General features: G+C 41.5%; 1 protein-coding gene across 1 annotated transcript in view; it reads right to left on the bottom strand.

The window, feature by feature from the left end:
* The window catches only part of fgl1 (fibrinogen-like 1), a 35785-nt gene extending 21896 nt beyond the window's left edge, over positions 1-13889 (bottom strand). Inside the window, exons 1-4 of the mRNA XM_073064570.1 lie at positions 13663-13889; positions 13453-13531; positions 3817-4003; positions 770-929 (exon numbers count right to left, since the gene is read on the bottom strand). Of these exons, the coding sequence (XP_072920671.1) occupies positions 770-929; positions 3817-4003; positions 13453-13521 (416 nt within the window). The 5' untranslated portion in view covers positions 13522-13531; positions 13663-13889. The remainder of the gene's footprint in view (positions 1-769; positions 930-3816; positions 4004-13452; positions 13532-13662) is intronic.
* Between the last annotated feature and the right edge of the window lie 271 nt (positions 13890-14160).

Here is a 14160-nt window from a genome sequence, read left to right as displayed (position 1 = left end):
AAAGAACAAATTGTTCAAATGGCAAAAAGCAAGCAAACAACCCATAGAATATTAAATATCAAAGATGGAGTCCAGTGGTATTCAGTTTAGTTTAGTTCAGTTCAGAACAAAGGCGCTAGCCCACTGCAGGCCGCAGGGCCACTCTTCACTGAAGTGCCCCAGACTGCATCGATTTCCCTGATCAAACCACTCAAAAACATCAAAACCAGCATCCAGAAATAGGTGCAACTTGAACTTTAAGGTCCCCCAAACCTCACTGGACTATCTCAGAGACAGCAAAGCATCAGATCATTCAATTGACCCAAAAACACATCATCAAAGGATAAATCACAGGTTCAAATCACACACAGCTTAGTAGCAGAAGCATATTTGAAAGAAGAAATAAAAGGAGTAGTTTCATGAATTGTCCGCAGGACGTTGCCATTGGTTGTGTTGTTCACTGGTGCTATCTTGAAGTTTTGACTGAAGTGTTACATTTTAAGAAACGTTTTACATGCATAAACTATGAAAGTTCTAGCATACTTATCATGACTACAAAAGTTAATTCCTGAAACTTCTTGAATCAGATTTTAGTAAAATAACTTGATTAGATTAATTTAAGATGGAATGCTGAAAGCTTCGACCATAATAATGAAAGAAAAATAATACCTGAATGGGTTAATCAGAGTAACCTCTGTGGTACAATTGAATTGCTCCAATCAACAGATAAGTTATGCAAACACATTTGGAGTGTGTTAACTGAAGAATTTGTATAAAAGCTGCACCAAACCTGTCAAAGTTTTCTCTGCCATCAGCCCGCCTCTGAACGACAGTCCAGCCTCCTCCTTCTGTCATGTCACAATACACGAGAAAGCTTGAAGGTGAAGACAACGGCTGAATTCTGTAAAATCCGCTGTGCCTTTTTTTACTGTTGTAGGCCTCTGCACAATCTTCATCAAAAATAGAATTTGAGAATTTTTTTATCAGTGCCATTCTGAAAAGGGCAGTTGGTTGTACATAAATAAGTGCAATGGTGTAGGGAAAAGGGGAGGATATAGAAAAAAACAGAAAAATAAAGGAGAGATGGATTTGTAGGCAAGGGAAAGGAAGAGGAGCAAGCAAAAGGGGTGTTTGAACTGGAGCTGGCTCAGAGGCCTGACTCACTGTACACAGCCTTTAGCCACCTGCACTTTCTTGGGGTCAGATTGAGAGGGCTGAATATGCAACCTCTTTGCCCTTGGGAGCAAAGACAATTGAGACCACAGGAATGAACTGCTAAGCTTCTGCTGCCGGAGTATCACGCTAGTTATTGACAGGAGGCAAGCAAGTCAAAACTAGGGTATTTTTTCACAGTTTGTTAAAGGTTTCAGAAACATTTAACATCTGTTAACATTTCTCTAAATTACTGAAAAATTACAAATGTTAAATATAAAAATAACAATTATTAAAAATATTTGGAAACACTAAATAATCATTTAAAATTCTAATATAAAATGACACATGACAGGACTAGCTTTTCCACCATTGATGGAGCTACATCCAATGATCAGAACTGGTTAACTCACCTAACTACCTCACTTGGAGGAGGGATAATGTACATACAGAACATGGAGATATAGCACAGGGGAGGGCATTCAACATTCGGACTGAGTTTGTGCCATTCTGAAAGAGATATCAAAATAGTCTGTTTCACTGCCTTTTCCTCAGAGTTCATCAATCAAATTAGGGGTATAAAGTAGATTGCTGCTTGGATGCTGTCTTGGAATTGGGTGGGATTACAGACTGAGCGTTGGTAAAGCCACACTCAAGTCTTTGTTTCATTTTAAGTACATGCAGAACTAAAGAATAGGTAGAGTGTAATGGCAAAACAATACATGATGTATTGTGGAATGCTTAAGGCAGATAGATGATGCATAAATTATAAGAAGGGAAATAGATGAGTTCCAGGGAATTGTAAACTTAGCTTAATATTGATGAGAAGAAAATTAATGAAATCCCTAATTAAGGAATTATTTAGAAAATAAAATATACTAATAAATAGTCATCACAGGGAGAATAGACAATGGAAATGTGTGAAATGTCATTTATCTTGATTTTAAACTTTCTGATAATTTAAAAAGCAAAGAATAACACCAGAGAACATGGAGTCAGGGAACAAAGAGCAGAACTGGATTGCTAGCTAACTTCAGGACAGAAAGCATATTCTGGTGATAAAGAGTAGAATGTGCAATGGGCTGTGGAAAGTCCTGCAAGGACCAGTGCTGAAATGACTGCTGTTTACATTTACATTAATGATTTAGTTTCAATTCAAAAACAGAATTTTCAAAATTATAGATGACACCAAATCAGAATTAATAATCAATATCAAGTATGATGCTAATAAGTAATGAGAACATAAATAAATACTGAATGGGCAAATAATTGACAATTTAGATTTTACATAGATAAAAGAGAGTTGCACATCTTGCTAGGAAGAACAGAGTGTCATTTATTAATTTCAGGATGCAGGTCTAGGTGAGGCAGATGAACAAAGAGAACATAGCCTGCAAATACACCATGTATTAAAAATTGCACCACTGGTTAGTAAAGCCAAAACAAGGGCAAATCAAGCATTATGGTTTATTTCTAGAATAAAAGAATGGAGAAAGGAAAGAAGTTACGCTAAACCTGTGTTGAAGTCTTGGTGAGACTACAGTTGGGATACAGGGAGCAAAGCTGGTTGCCACATTATAAAAGGTGAAGGCACTTGAGAGAAGACTTATAATGATGTCACCAAAAATACAAGGGAGTAAGGAAAGGTTGAACAGATTGGGTCACTCTCTCTTGGCAAAAGAAGTTTGAGAGGGTACTGAATCGAGGTCTTTAAAATTATGAAAGGTTTTTAAAGAGTGGCTTCAAAGGTTAAGTTTCGACTTGAGGGAAAGAGCACAGTACTCATGCATTAAAGGGGGGAATGGACAAAATCATAAAGGAAGGGGGGGTTAAAAGTTATGTTTATAGATTTAGTTGACAAAGTTTGAGTGGTATTTAATTGCTAGCATGGACCAGATGGGCTGAATGGTTTCTTTGTTTGTTGTATGCTAGCTATACCTCTGCTGTCACTTTGGTTTCGTATTTTTGCTTTGCAATGCATCTAGGTTTATTGATACTTAAGCAATGCTATTTAATAAAGCCTAAAGAATGACTGGAGCCCTGCGTCCGAGAACAGGCAGCAATAGAATGGGATGTTTTAGGGCACAAAACTAAGTCCTGTTGAATGGACTGATACACCTTTCACAACAGTTGCTATTTAATCTTATACCACCTTTGGAATTATTCTAATTATAGTTCAAGATCATTAAGGTTCGCCTCTTTGCCTCTTATTATGGCTTCTGGAAGAAACTTTGTTAGAACGATTTTGGGTGGTGTTGCAGGTAACATAGTGATTTGTATTAAGAAGTTACAGGTGAATCTATTCCTTCAGCTAATATACATGTGTAAATTAGTTATCAGAATGCTGGGTTGACATGTCACAACTGACAAAATGGATTTTGCCTGAGTGAAAGGCAATATGATGAATCTCTGCTTCAAAATGTGATGTTCAATGGAATGTTTTCCAAGTAGATTGCTGGTTCTGTCATCCATGTGACAATGAATTGGCAATGTTTGATTTGAAATATTCTCTTCATTCCTTTCATGTCTGGTGGGCTTTTCACGTTTCTCATGGTTTCCTTGTTTATTTTTGAAATGTGTAATCTTTAAATGATAACCATTTTTGCACTTCTATATTTTGATCTCACTAACTTATAATGTAGTTTTGTGCTCACAAAAAATAGCTTTTAATAAGTCAAGTGTAACCTGCAAAGTATTTTCTTCCTTCCACTTCATTCAGGGATTCATCATTTTCTGAAGCATTAACGCATTGCGAGCTTTCTCTCTCCCTCAAGATGCGCTCGATCTGAAGTTGTTGCTGTTTAATCCGAAGTTCCAGAGCTCTCACCTGAGCCCGCAGCCTTGTCTGTTCCTGAAGGCAATCAATAGGTTCCTTCAAAATTAAAAAATGACAGCATTAAGAATGCATAGCTAAATGCAGGGGACTCAGTTTGAGACAGTAATATGAAAGGCAGCCTACACTGCTTAAGTCAAAACATGAAGAAATATGCACCAATTATAGTTTTTTTTGCACCGGCTGGTGGCGTAGTGGCATCAGCACCGGACTTCGGAGCGAAGGCTCCCGAGTTTGAATCCAGCCGGCCCCCTTGCACGCTTTCCATCTGTGCTGGGTTGAGTGTCGAGCTAGCAACTCAGCCTTGTAAAAATAAGAAACCCTGCTAAAAAAAGCCGTCACAACGGCGTCCTGATGACTCCACTCGGAGGAAAGGGCTTCCTTCTTCTTCTATAGTTTATTTTGGCATGAATAGCACATTCTGACGTGTTTCCCTCAGAAAATAGAAACATAGAAAACCTACAGCACAATACAGGCCCTTCGGCCCACAAAGCTGTGCTTAACATGTCCCTATCTTAGAAATTACCCAGGGTTACGCATAACCCTATATTTTTCTGAGCTCCATATACCTATCCAGGAGTCTCTTATCGTATCCACCTATCATAACCACCTCCACCACCGTTGCCTGCAACCCATTCCACGCACTCACAACTCTCTGCATAAAAAACTTACCCCTGATATCTCTTCTGTACCTACTTCTAAACACTTTAAAACTGTGCCCTCTCGTGCTGGCCATTTCAGTCCTGGGAAAAAGCCTCTGACTATCCACACAACCAATGCCTCTCATCATCTTATACACCTCTATCAGGTCACCTCTCATCCTCTGTCACTCCAAGGAAAAAAGGCAGAGTTCACTCAACCTATTCTCATAAGACATGCTCCCCAATCCAGGCAACATCCTTGTCAATCTCCTCTGCACCCTTTCTATGGCTTCCACATCCTTCCTGTAGTGAGGCGACCAGAACTGAGCACAGTACTCCAAGTGGGGTCTGACCAGGGTCTTATATAGCTGCAACATTACCTCTCAGCTCCTAAACTCAATCCCATGATTGATGAAGGCCAATGCACCATATGTTTCCTTAACCACAGAGTCAACCTGTGCAGCAGCCTTGAGTGTCCTATGGAGTCGGACCCCAAGATCCCTCTGCTCCTCCACACTGCCAAGAGTCTAACCATTAATACTATATTCTGCCATCATATTTGACCTACCAAAATGAACCACCTCACACTTATCTGGGTTGAACTCCATCTGCCACTTCTCAGCCCAGTTTTGCATCCTATCAATGTCCCACTGTAACCTCTGACAGCCCTCCACACTATCCACAACACCCTCAACCTTTGTGTCATCAGCAAATTTACTAACCCACTCCTCCACTTCTTCATCCAGGTCATTTATAAAAATCACAAAGAGTAAGTGTCCCAGAACAGATCCCTGAAGCACTCCACTGGTGACCAACCTCCATGCAGAATATGACCCGTCCACAACCACTTTGTGGCAAAGTTCTGGATCCACAAAGCAATTTCCCCTAGGATTCCATGCCTCCTTAAGCCTTATATGGGGTACCTTGTCAAATGCTTTGCTGAAATCCATATACACTACATCTACTGCTCTACCATCATCAATGTGTTTAGTCACATCCTCAAAAAATTTCAATCAGGCTTGTAAGGCATGACCTGCCTTTGACAAAACCATGCTGACTGTTCCTAATCATATTATGCCTCTCCAAATGTTCATAAATCCTGCCTCTCAGGATCTTCTCCATCAACTTACCAGCCACTGAAGTAAGACTCACTGGTCTATAAATTCCTGGGCTATCCCTACTCCCTTTCTTGAATAAAGGAACAACATCCACAACCCTCCAATCCTCCGGAATCTCTCCCGTCTCCATTGATGATGCAAAGATCATTGTCAGAGGCTCAGCAATCTCCTCCCTTGCCTCCCACAGTAGCCTGGGGCATATCTCGTCCAGTCCCGGTGACTTAAGTATTGATAAAATGCTGAGAACACAGCAGGTTAGGAGAAAAATAAACAGATGATGTTTCAGATTCAGGGCAGTTCATCAGACCACGAGAGGAGAGGAACGTGAGCTAGATTTCAATAGCAGAGACTGTGGGACGGGGTGGGTCACTTTTTCTTATTCTAATCAGATGGTCTGGCCTGCTGGGCATGTCCCATTGTTTTGTCTCACTAGTAACATCACATTACTCAGACAAAGATCCATATTACGTTTGTAGCTGCTCCATTTGGGCTCGTCCCTGTGAGAATGCTGTTCTTGGACTACAGTTCAGCATTCAACACTATAATTCCCTCCAGGCTTGACAAGAAGCTCAGAGACCTCGGTCTTCACCTGCCTTGTGCAGCTGGATCCTGGACTTCCTGTCTGATCACTGGCAGGTGGTAAGAGTGGGCTCCCTCACCTCCAACCCTCTGACCCTCAACACAGGAGCCCCTCAGAGCTGTGTACTAAGCCCCCTCCTTTACTCTCTGTATACCCAGGGCTGTGTCACCACCCACAGCTCCAATCTGCTAATTAAATTTGCAGATGACATTATATTGATTGGGCTTATCTCAAATAATAATAAGGCAGCCTACAGAGAAGAAGTCATCATCATGACACAGTGGTGTCAAGGAAACAATCTCTCCCTCAATATCCCAAAAACAAAGGAGCTGGTTGTGGACTACAGGAGGAATGGAGACAGGCTAACCCCTATTGATGTCGACAGATCTGGAACCCCAGAGGGTGTACAGCTTCAAGCTCCTCGGTATACACATCTCCGAGGATCTCACATGGTCTGTACGTACCGGCTGTGTGGTGGAAAAAGTGCCACAGTACCTCGTTCACCTCAGACCGTTGAAGAAGTTTGGCATGCTCAAATGCTCAGGGACACAACTGAGAGCATCCTGACTGGCTGCATCACTGCCTGGTATGGGAACTGTACCTCCCTTAATCTGTCTGCAGAGAGTGGTGCAGACAGCCCAGCACAATTGTAGTTGTGAACTTTCCATGATTCAGGACATTTACAAAGACAGGTGTGTAAAAAGGGCCAGAAGGATCATTGGGGACCCGAGTCACCCCAACCACAAACTGTTCCAGCTGCTACCATCTGGGAAATGGTACTGCAGCATAAAAGTCAGGACCAACAGGCTCTGGGACATCTTCTTCCACCAGGCCATCAGACTGATTAATTCACAATGACACAATTGTATTTCTAAGCTATATTGACTGTTCTGTGTATATCTTACTGTACATACTATTTATTATAAATTACTATAATTTGCACAGACAAAGATGTAACGTAAAGATTTTTACTCCTCACATATTGGAAGGATGTAAGAAACAAAGTCAATTCAATTCAAATCGATCAGAGATATTCCCTAGTTCAACTCATGCCTCCCTTGCTTGCTCAGCTGCTAAAAACTAACATGATTTTCTCTTTTTCCCAATTCTAACAAAGGATCCTGGTAAAAAATCGTTAGTCATTTCCACTTTCACAGATGTCACCTGACCTGCTGAATGTTTCCAACATTTTCCGTTTTTCTTTCAGATTTCCAGTCTTTGCTCTTCTGAGCATTTATGAAAATGTTGTCATTGATGTTGAATCAGATCCCTTACTCATATTTACTCAAGTTGACAATCAACTCGAGTATTTAAAATCAAACATATGAATTTGCAATTATTATTAAATATTCTTGCAATTATTATTGCAAATGTATAATTTCTTGACAAACTGCCATGAGAAAATTGGAAAATACAGGATTTCTGTTCCAGATGTCTAGATAAAGGCACTCATTTCTAGATGGTAAATATGCAAGGCACTCAATTCCTAATATATCAAAGTTATTTGTTGAAACATAAATGAAGTATTGTACCTGCAAAGGAATCTATATTATTGATAGTCTTGTCATTGTTGCATTATAATGAAAAATGTCAACAAGCTGATTAACTTCAAGGTCAATTTTTTGAGTTAATTTTTATGCTCACCTGTCAATTGGATTGATTATTTCAAGCTCTGGTAACCTTCATTTGTTAATGCAAACAACTTTGTACTATTAAGGTTAGCCTCTATAGACTTCTGGGAAACTAAATGGTGCTACATCACAAAATAAGTCAGAAGAGTAAAATAAACAGCATTCGTATTCTTTTGGAATGTGTACTGCAAAATATGATTACCTAACATGCCAAGAAAAATCCTATAAATTGCAATGAATTAATCTTATTGTCCTTAGTTTGGAATTAATTAAGTGCATATTCAATACAGCAATGATCATCTAACAGAATTCTGACTCTTGAATTGTTTAAAATATTAGTTTATGGAGAGTTAATGCAAAATGTAAACAAATAACTTGATGATTATATTCTAGTTTGTCTTGTTGCATTTAATATTCCTTGAATTTGTTTATTCTGTATGGGCTCCATTGTAACTACAATAGGGGAATTGCTGTTGCTTTGTTTAGGGAGGCATTTTAATCCAAATAAACAGAAATTCTTCCATGTTACTTTTTAAACCTCAGAGGAAGATTTATCAGGGAAGAGAGTACATAGAACAGTACCGCATAGCTCCCTCAACCTATCCTTATAAAACATGCTGTCTAATTCAGGCAGCATCTGGTATGTCTCCTTTGCACCCTCTCTAAAGCTTCCACGTTGTTTCTATCATAAGGCAACCAGAATTGACCAGAACTGAACACAATATTCTAAGTGTGGTCTAACCAGGGTTTTGCAAAGCTGCAACATTATCTTGCAGCTCTTGAACTCATCTCCCCCCCCCCCCCAACTAATGAATGACAACACACCATATCGCTTCTTAACCACCCTATCAACTTGCGTGATAACTTTCAGAGATCTATGGATGTGGACACCAAGATCACTCCGTTCCTCCACACTGCTAATCCTGCCATTAACCCATACCTCTGCCTTTAAGTTTGACCTTCCAAAGTATATCACTTAACACTTTACTGGATTGAGCTGTGCTTTGCAGCCCATCTCTGTTTTCTATCAAAGTCCATTGTTACCTACAAGAACTTTCTATACGAAACACAACTCCACCAGCCTTCATGTCATTTGCAGACTTACTAACCCAAACTTCCACTTTCTCATTCAAGTCATTTATAAAAAATACAAAGAGCTGGTGGCAATGAACAGATGTCTGTGGAATGCCATTGATCATCAGCCTCCAGGCAGAATATTCTTCATCTACTAACCACGCTTTGTCTTCTGTGCCCTAGCCAATTATGATTCCACGCAGCCAAATTTCCCTGGATCCCATACCTACTGATGTTTTGTATTAAACTATTAAGGGGAACCTTGTTAAACATTTTATTAAAATCCATATACACCGCATCCACTGCTCCACCTTCATCGATTTGTTTTGTGACTTCTGATCAGGCTCATGCGGGGCAATATACCCATTATAAAACCATGCTAACTATCCCTAATCAGACTGTGCTTCTCCAAATGCTTTTAATTCCTGTCTCTAAGAATCCTTCCCAATAGTTTACCCACCTCTGATGTAAGACTCACTGGTCTATAATTCCCAGGATTATGCTTCTTGAACAAAGGAATAACATTTGCCACCATCCAATATTTTGATACTACTCTTGTGGCCAGTGAGGATGCAAAGATCATCGCGAAAGATGCAACAATCTCTCCACTTGCTTCCCATTGTAACCTGGGGTATATTTTGTCCAGACCCGGAGACTTATCTATCCTAATGTTTTTCAAAAGTTCCAGCGCAACCGCTCTTTAATGTTGACATGTTCCAGCATATCAGTCTGTGTTACACAATCCTCATATTCGTCACGGTCCCTCTTACGGGTGAAAATTCAAGCAAAGTATTCAGCAAGATCCTTCTCTGACTCCAGGTACATATTTCCTATTTTATCCCTTATTGGTCCTACCCTCACTCTGGTCATCCTCCTATTGTTCATGTACCTGTAGAACACCTTGGGAGTTTCCTTAATCTGACTTGCCAAAGCCTTCTCGTGTCCCCTTTTTGCTCTTCTATGTGCATCCTTAAGCACCTTCCTGGCTTCCTTGTAATGCTGTAAAGACCCATCTGATCCTTCCTTCTTAAACCTTAAGTAAGCTTCTTTCTTCCTCTTCACTAGATATTCTTCATCTCTTATCAATTACGGGTTTTTCCACCCTACCATCCTTTCCCTGTCTCAGTGGGACAAACCTATCCAAACCTCCATGCAAGTGCTCCCTAAACAACCTCTATATTTCCATTGTTTATTTCCCTGAACACAACTCTTTCCAATTTATTAGCCCAAGTTCCTGCCTAGTAGCATCATAATTCTCCCTCACCCAATTCCAACGCCGTCTTTTCCTATCCCTGTCCAAGGCTATGGTAAAGGTCAGGGAGATGTGGTCACGTCTCTGAAATGCTTACCCACCAAGAGATCTGTCACCTGACCAGGTTCATTGCCTGGTACTGGATCCAGTATGTCCTCTGCTCTAGTCGGCCTGTCTACATATTGTATCAGGAATCCATCTTAGAGACACATAACAAATTCTCCCCCATCTAAACCCTTTGCACAGGGAGGTGCCAATCAATTTTAGAATTGTAGTCACTCATGATAACAACCCTGTAATTTTTGCATCCTTCCAAAATCTGCCTCCCGATCTGTTCTTCAGTGTCTCTGTTGCTATTGGGGCCCATAGAATACCCCCATTAGAGTAATTGCTCCCTTGCTATTTCTGACTTCCACCTACACTGAATCAATCAGACAATATCTCCCTAATGACTTACCTTTCTGCAGTGTGACTAACCCCAATTAGCAATGCTGCTCTCCCATCTCTTTTACCCCTTTTCCTATTCCCTTTGAACATACAGCAGTCGTTCCTGCTCTTGTGACAGCCAAGTCTTTGTAATAGCCACAAGGTCAAAGTTCCATGTACTGATCCATGCTCTCAGTTCATCACCCTTGTTCTTGATTTTTTTTTTGCGTTAAAATAGACAGATTTCAACCCATCCAACTGATTGCAATTATACCATATCCACTGCCTGTGTTTTCTCACAGTCTCTACACATGCTGCATCAACCTGTATACCAACTGCAGCATTCTCTGAGCTATCTTTCTGTTTCCTGTCCACCAGCCAAACTCATTTAAACCCTCCCCAACAGCTACAGCAAACCTTCACACAAGGATATTGGTTCCCCTTGAGCTTAGGTGTAACACATCCCTTTTTTACAGTTCATATCTTTCCCGGAAGATATCACAATTATCCACAAATATGAAACCCTGACCCCCTGCAGCAACTCTTCAGCCACACATTCAACTAACAAATCAGTCTATTCTTACCCTCAAAGGTGCGTGGCGCAGGCAGCAATCCAGAGATTACTACCCTTGAGTCCTGCTTTTCTGCTTGCTACCTAGCTCCCTATATTCTCTCTTCAGGACCTCTTTTCCTGCCTATGTCATTGGTACCAATATGTAGCATGGCTCTCACCCTCTCCTTTAAGAATGTTGTGGACCAAATCTGAGATATTCCTGACCCTAATAGCTGGGAGGCAACATACCATCTGGGTGTCCCTTTTATGTCCATAGAATCTCCTGTCTGTTCCCCTAACTATCAAACTGTCCTCACCACTCTCCTCTTCTTCTCCATCCCCCACTTTCCTTAGAGCCACAGAACCAGACAGTGTTGGGGACCTGGTCTCTGCAGCTTCCTTCTGGAAGATTGTCTCCCTGAATGGTATCCAAAGTGTCTGCCTATTCCTTTTACTTCTCCTGACAGTGATCCATCCACCTGCCTCCTGCAACTTCAGTGTGACTGCCTCCCTTTAGCTCCTAGCTATCATCTCCTAATTCTCCCAAATGATCCGAATGCCATCCAGCTCCAATTCCATTTCCCTAACACAGAGCTGCATCCAAATGCACTTCTCACAGATATAGTTATATGGGAGACAGAGGTCTTCCAGATCTCACATATCTTGCATGAGAAGCACACCACAGACCTGGGATCCATTCTTGCTACTTTAGTTAGCCACTAATAAAGAAAGAGATTTTGACAAGAACTTTGCCTCTGCCTCTTATCACCGAAGCCTCTTGAGCCAAAGCGCAAGTTTCCCACTTTAACTCTATCCCACTCCAACAGTAGCCACCCCACTTAGACCTAACTTCTTTCTATCGGCCCTTACCAAATCCCTAATAGCCCAAACGATCTCAGGCTCCAAGTTCTGACAGGCCCCACTCGCTTTTACATCCACCACGTACTCTCCACAAGTAATCGTCCCACAAGTAACTGTTCCAAGATTTTGTAACAAATGAGAAATCTGATCTACCGGGTATTAATAAATTAGAAATCTGATCCAATTTATATTTAATATTACACAACTGCTATTTTTGTTAGCCATAGCACTTTATGTTGAAGACATCATTTACTGTCTATCTCCAACGGCAGAGTACAGTCAAGAGTCAACGGCAGTGACCTGGGCTACCCACTGTTCCACACCGAACTTCAAAGAGCTGTGGTACCACCCATTAGGACTTCCAGCCAGACCCCTACACTGAAATATGAATCAGGCTGCCGCTCAGGTGCAGGGACACTTATAATCAGCAGAATAAGCTTTCTGACAGCACAAGCTATGGGAAGGCCATCGGGGCAGTGCTAATGCAGGGACTTAGCCTCAGCCACCAGAGGCCGGGATGCCACTTGCACACTACAATGCCTCGCAGGAAGGGTGCAGCCCCAATACAGGCTGGATGCTGGAAGCACTGCGGGCTCAAAGGGGAGTACACCTGCAGGCCTTCTTTAGGAAGCAAGCTCCAGGGGTCCAGCCTGTCTGTGTCACTGATGTGTTCAGAGCCACAAGTAAGAATGAGCCAGTAAACATGTATTCTGGGAAGATGCTGACAAACCAGATGAAGTTTTAAAACAACCCAGCCACTTCATAGACTCCAGTAGGGCTGAGCATTGGCTTATCTAGATTTCAATTTCCCAGCTGCCCTGTTAAGATTTGAATTCACGTTTCCCTCTTACTACTCCTCCGCACTTCACCACCACAGTGCCTGCAACCGATTGGTCTTTTTGCCCGAGATTTTAAGACAATAATAATGCAGATCCGATTTGTCTCGCGCACTTTTGACAAAATCGCCCCTCAACAACCGGGACGATCAGAGTGAATCATTCCTGGTAGATGGAGTGGAGGATTTAGAGAGTTCAGAAAGAGCAGTGGTGTGGGAGGCAGAGTTTGGAAGTGGAATGTGAGTGCCTGATTTCCACAGCACAATAGAAAACATCTGGCACAGCACAGATTTCTCTGCACACCCAGTCAGTCCCTTTCTGTGAAAGCGACATCCCACCGCCTCTTCATACTCAGTTTTCCAATGGTTTTGACAAATTTTTAAAACATTTGCTCGCTGCCTCTTTTGGTTTTCAGATTGCAACTTTCGTGTTTTGGGGGGTTTTTCCCGACAAAAGGTAGTAAATCGCAGTTATCGCGCCGCTTTTTTTTTTGAATATCGCAGTAAACTCACTCACCGAGAGGCAGCAGCTCAGCATCGAGATGCACACGAGCAGCGAGCACAGTGAAACCAAAGGGCGCCGCATTTTTCAATTCCTGCTCGTGGACACAAAATGAGAGAGAAAAAATAAAATATCCCTGCTTACCAGCTGGAAAGGACTGAGATTCTCGATCCATAACATGAAAATAACCCCGAACGATAAGAGCAGCGAACGAGAAAAACTTACCTTTTTACTTCCTTTTTGAGAACTGAAGTAGCAAACTGTGACTCCAAGTGGCTAACGAGTATCTTGCGAATCAGAAGATTTCAGTTGTTTTCAGAGTTGGAGATTTTTATCTCGGGTGAGTCGGTGATCAGGAATGTTTCCAATGAGATGGTTTCCAAGAGGAAAAAAACACACCAATCAGCAGAGTAGGGAAACTGCAGTGGCTCCAAGAAAAGACAATCCAATGAGATGGTTTCCAAGAGGAAAAAAACACACCAGTCAGCAGAGTAGGGAAACTGCAGTGGCTCCAAGAAAAGACAAAAGACGGAATATAGTAACTTCGCTTGTTACGCGGGAAGGCAGCCACAGTTGGTTTAACACTTTGTACATGCTGGACACATTTAAAGCGAATTATTGATGAAGACAATAGCGACGGTAAATGCTGGAATCTGGAACAAAAATAAAACACGCACTGGAAGAACTCAGGAGGTCAAGCAGCATCTATGGAGGCAAAAGGTG

Source organism: Hemitrygon akajei, chromosome 13, assembly GCF_048418815.1.
Source record: "Hemitrygon akajei chromosome 13, sHemAka1.3, whole genome shotgun sequence".
Lineage (NCBI taxonomy): Eukaryota > Metazoa > Chordata > Chondrichthyes > Myliobatiformes > Dasyatidae > Hemitrygon > Hemitrygon akajei.
This window is presented reverse-complemented; position numbering and strand designations above follow the sequence as displayed.